A 3,334-nucleotide genomic window follows, 5' to 3' on the forward strand; every position below is an offset into this window, starting at 1 on the left:
CTCCAGCCTGGGCGACAAAGTGAGGCTCCGTCTCAAAAAAAAAAAAAATGCCATACTTAGTGGGGCGTGGTAGCTCATGCCTGTAATTGTAGCATTTTGGGAGGCTGAGGTGGGAGGATCCCTTGAGCCCAGGAGTTAAAGAGCAGCCTGGGAACCTTATCTCTACACACACACAAACACACAAACACACACACACACAAAGCCAGGAGTAATGGCACATGCCTCTAGTCCCAGACACTTGGGAGGCTAAGGCAGGCGGATTGCTTGAGCCCCAGAGGTCCAGGCTATAGTGAGCCAAGATCAAGCCACTGCACTCCACAACCTGGGTGACAAAGTGAGACCCTGTCTCAACAAAGAAAAAGATAAATAAATACAAAAATAAATAAATACATGCTATACTCATGTTCAAAGCAATATATTTTTAAAAACACAGGGAGATGAAAGAAGAGTTAATTTCTAAATGAATACAAGTTACTAGTAAACTTTGGATAACCTGGAAGTAAGTGCAAGTGGTTACCATGAATATTTGAGACACAAATAATATATAATTTGATTACTTGAATTTTTAAGTAATAATTTGGAGAAAAGTTGGTCTTTACCTGTGGATGATTCCGTGTCTGTGAAGGTAGTCTAGAGCCAGTGCTACTTCAGAAATATATTTCACAGCCATCTCTTCATCAAAATAACCATATATATGTAGGAGAGACTTGACATCTCCCCCAATGAGATATTCCATTACCTATCAAAAAAGAATTTAACATTGTGAAATAAAAATAATATGATTACTTTAAAAATCTAGTATTTGGGCATTAGAGTTACAATATTTGGCATGGCTCTATAACAAAACTACCTTTTCTTGCTATTACTCGTAATACATTAATACTAGGTTTATTCATGTTGCCATATAGTTTTTAATTAAAAATTAAACTGTTTAGGCTGGGCACAGTGGCTCACGCCTATAATCTCAGCACTTCTGGGAGGCCAACATGGGCAGATCACTTGAGGCCAGGAGTTCGAGAATAGCCTGGCCAACACAGCGAAACCCCGTCTCTACTGAAAATACAAAAAATTAGCTGGGCCTGGTGGCACATGCCTTTAATCTCAGCTACTTGGGAGGCTGAGGCACGAGAATTGCTTGAACCCAGAAGGCACAGGGTGGCCAAGATTGCGCCACTGCAGTCCAGCCTGGGCAACAGAGGGAGACTCTGTCTCAGGTTGGGGTGCAGTTATGTGCAATGGTATCTCTGTTAGCTCGCTGCACACCACCATGCCCAGCTAATTTTTATTTTAATTTTTTTGTAGAGATAGAGTCTCATCCCCGAGTTGGTCTTGAACTCTTGGCTTCAAGTGATCCTCCTGTCTCAGCATCTCGAAGTGCTTGAATTACAGGTATGAGCCACGGCCCCTGGCCTGTGTCTCTGTGTATATATACATACACATACACATACACATACACACACACCATATGTCTCAGGAGAACCCGCTCCCGATGTTTAACATGGGTTCTTTTCTATTTCCTAAGTGTCTCGGCTGGGTTGAGAAATAAAGGGAAAGAGCATAAGAGAGAGAAATTTAAAACTGGGTGTCCAGGAGAGACATCACATGTCGGCAGGATCCAGCAAGTTTTTATTAGCGATTTTCAAAAGGGGAGGGAGTGCATGAATAGGGTGTGGTCACAGAGATCACATACTTCACAAGGTAATAAAATATCACAAAGCTAATGGAGGCAGGGCGAGATCACAGGACCACCGGATGAGGTGAAATTAAAATTGCTAATGAAGTTTCGGGCACGCATTGTCATTGATAACATTTTATCAGGAAACAGGGTTTGAGAGCAGATAACCTGTTTGACCACAATTTATTAGGTGGGAATTTTCTCATCCTAGTAAGCCTAGGAGCACTACAGGAGACCTGGGCTTATTTCATTCCCTTGGCCCTTTGACCACAAAAGACAAAGATGGGATGCCTTAAAAAGGGGCGATGCCTTAAAAATGGGCCGTCTATAGGCCTACCTTCAGGGTGCATTTTCTTTCTCAGGGATGTTCCTTGCTGAGAGAAAGAATTCAGAGATATTTCTCCTATTTGCTTATGAAAGAGGAGGAATATAGCTCTCTTCCGGGTTGGCTCACCGGCGGCCAGTTCAAAGTTACCACTCTTGTTCCCAGTTCAAAGTTACCTCTCTTGTTCCCTGAACATCGCTGTTATCCTGTTCTTTTTTTAAGATGCCTAGATTTCATATTCAAACACACATGCTCTACAAACAATTTGTGCAGTTGACACAATCACAGGGTACTGAGGCGACATTCATCCTCCTTAATTTACAAAGAAGATGACGGGATTAAGAGATTAAAGTAAAGACAGGCATAGGAAATTACAAGGATATTCATTGGGGAAGTGATAAGTGTCCATGAAATCTTCACAATTTATGTTCAGAGATTACAGTAAAGACAAGTGTAAGAAATTATAAAAGTATTAATTTGGGGAACTAATAAATGTCCATGAAAACTTCACAATTTTTGTCCTTCTGCCGCGGCTTTAGCGGGTGCCTCCGTTCGGGTTCCCTGACTTCCCGCAACACATATGCATATATCCTATTGGTTCTTTTTCTTTGGAGAACTCTAACTAATATAACAGGTAAATTTGCCAAGGTAGTGAGTGCAGCCAGAATTCAAACGCAAGTACTCTGAACCCAGACATGGTTCTCTTAAATCACTGGGTCCACTGACTGCTGAATGGATAAAGAAACAAAGTAAAAATTATTTACTCACCAAGTAGACATTGTTTGCAGACTGCAGTGAATAATACAAATGGACAATGAATGGGCTTTTGCTTAGTGCCAGTGCATCTCTCTCAGCTTGGACCTGATGAGTCATATTTTTGTTGATCATGTCTGCTTTTTTAACAACCTGTAATAGATAAAATAAAAATGATATGTTATTTTATTCTGAGACAGAGTCTCCATCTCTCACCCAGGCTGAGTGCAGTGGCATGATCAAGGCTTACTGCAGCCTTGATTTCCCAGGCTCAAGTTATCCTCCCACCTCAGCCTCCCAAGTAGCTAGGACTACCGGCACACATCACTATATCTGGCTACTTTATGTTTTTGTAGAGACAAGGTCTCACTATGTTGCCCAGGTCGGGCTAAAATGAGCCTCAAGCAATACCCCTGTCAAAGTGCTGGGATTACAGGTGTGAGTCACAGCTCCCTGCCTTTTTTTTAAATTACAGAGTGATCTCTGCCGGGTGGGGTGGCTCACACCTGTAATCCCAGCACTTTGGGAGGCCGAGGCGGGTGGATCACGAGGTCAGGAGATCAAGACCATCCTGGCTAACA

The 3,334-nt window shown here is 42.3% G+C and overlaps 1 protein-coding gene across 1 annotated transcript in view; it reads right to left on the reverse strand.

Annotated features, from left to right (window-relative positions):
- MASTL (microtubule associated serine/threonine kinase-like) overlaps positions 1–3,334 on the reverse strand; it is a 29,448-nt gene that overhangs the window by 19,923 nt on the left and 6,191 nt on the right. The window contains exons 2-3 of the mRNA XM_011949239.1: positions 2,769–2,906; positions 600–739 (exon numbers count right to left, since the gene is read on the reverse strand). Of these exons, the coding sequence (XP_011804629.1) occupies positions 600–739; positions 2,769–2,906 (278 nt within the window). The remainder of the gene's footprint in view (positions 1–599; positions 740–2,768; positions 2,907–3,334) is intronic.

The sequence above is a fragment of the Colobus angolensis genome, unplaced genomic scaffold (assembly GCF_000951035.1).
Source record: "Colobus angolensis palliatus isolate OR3802 unplaced genomic scaffold, Cang.pa_1.0 Scaffold293, whole genome shotgun sequence".
Classification (NCBI taxonomy): domain Eukaryota; kingdom Metazoa; phylum Chordata; class Mammalia; order Primates; family Cercopithecidae; genus Colobus; species Colobus angolensis.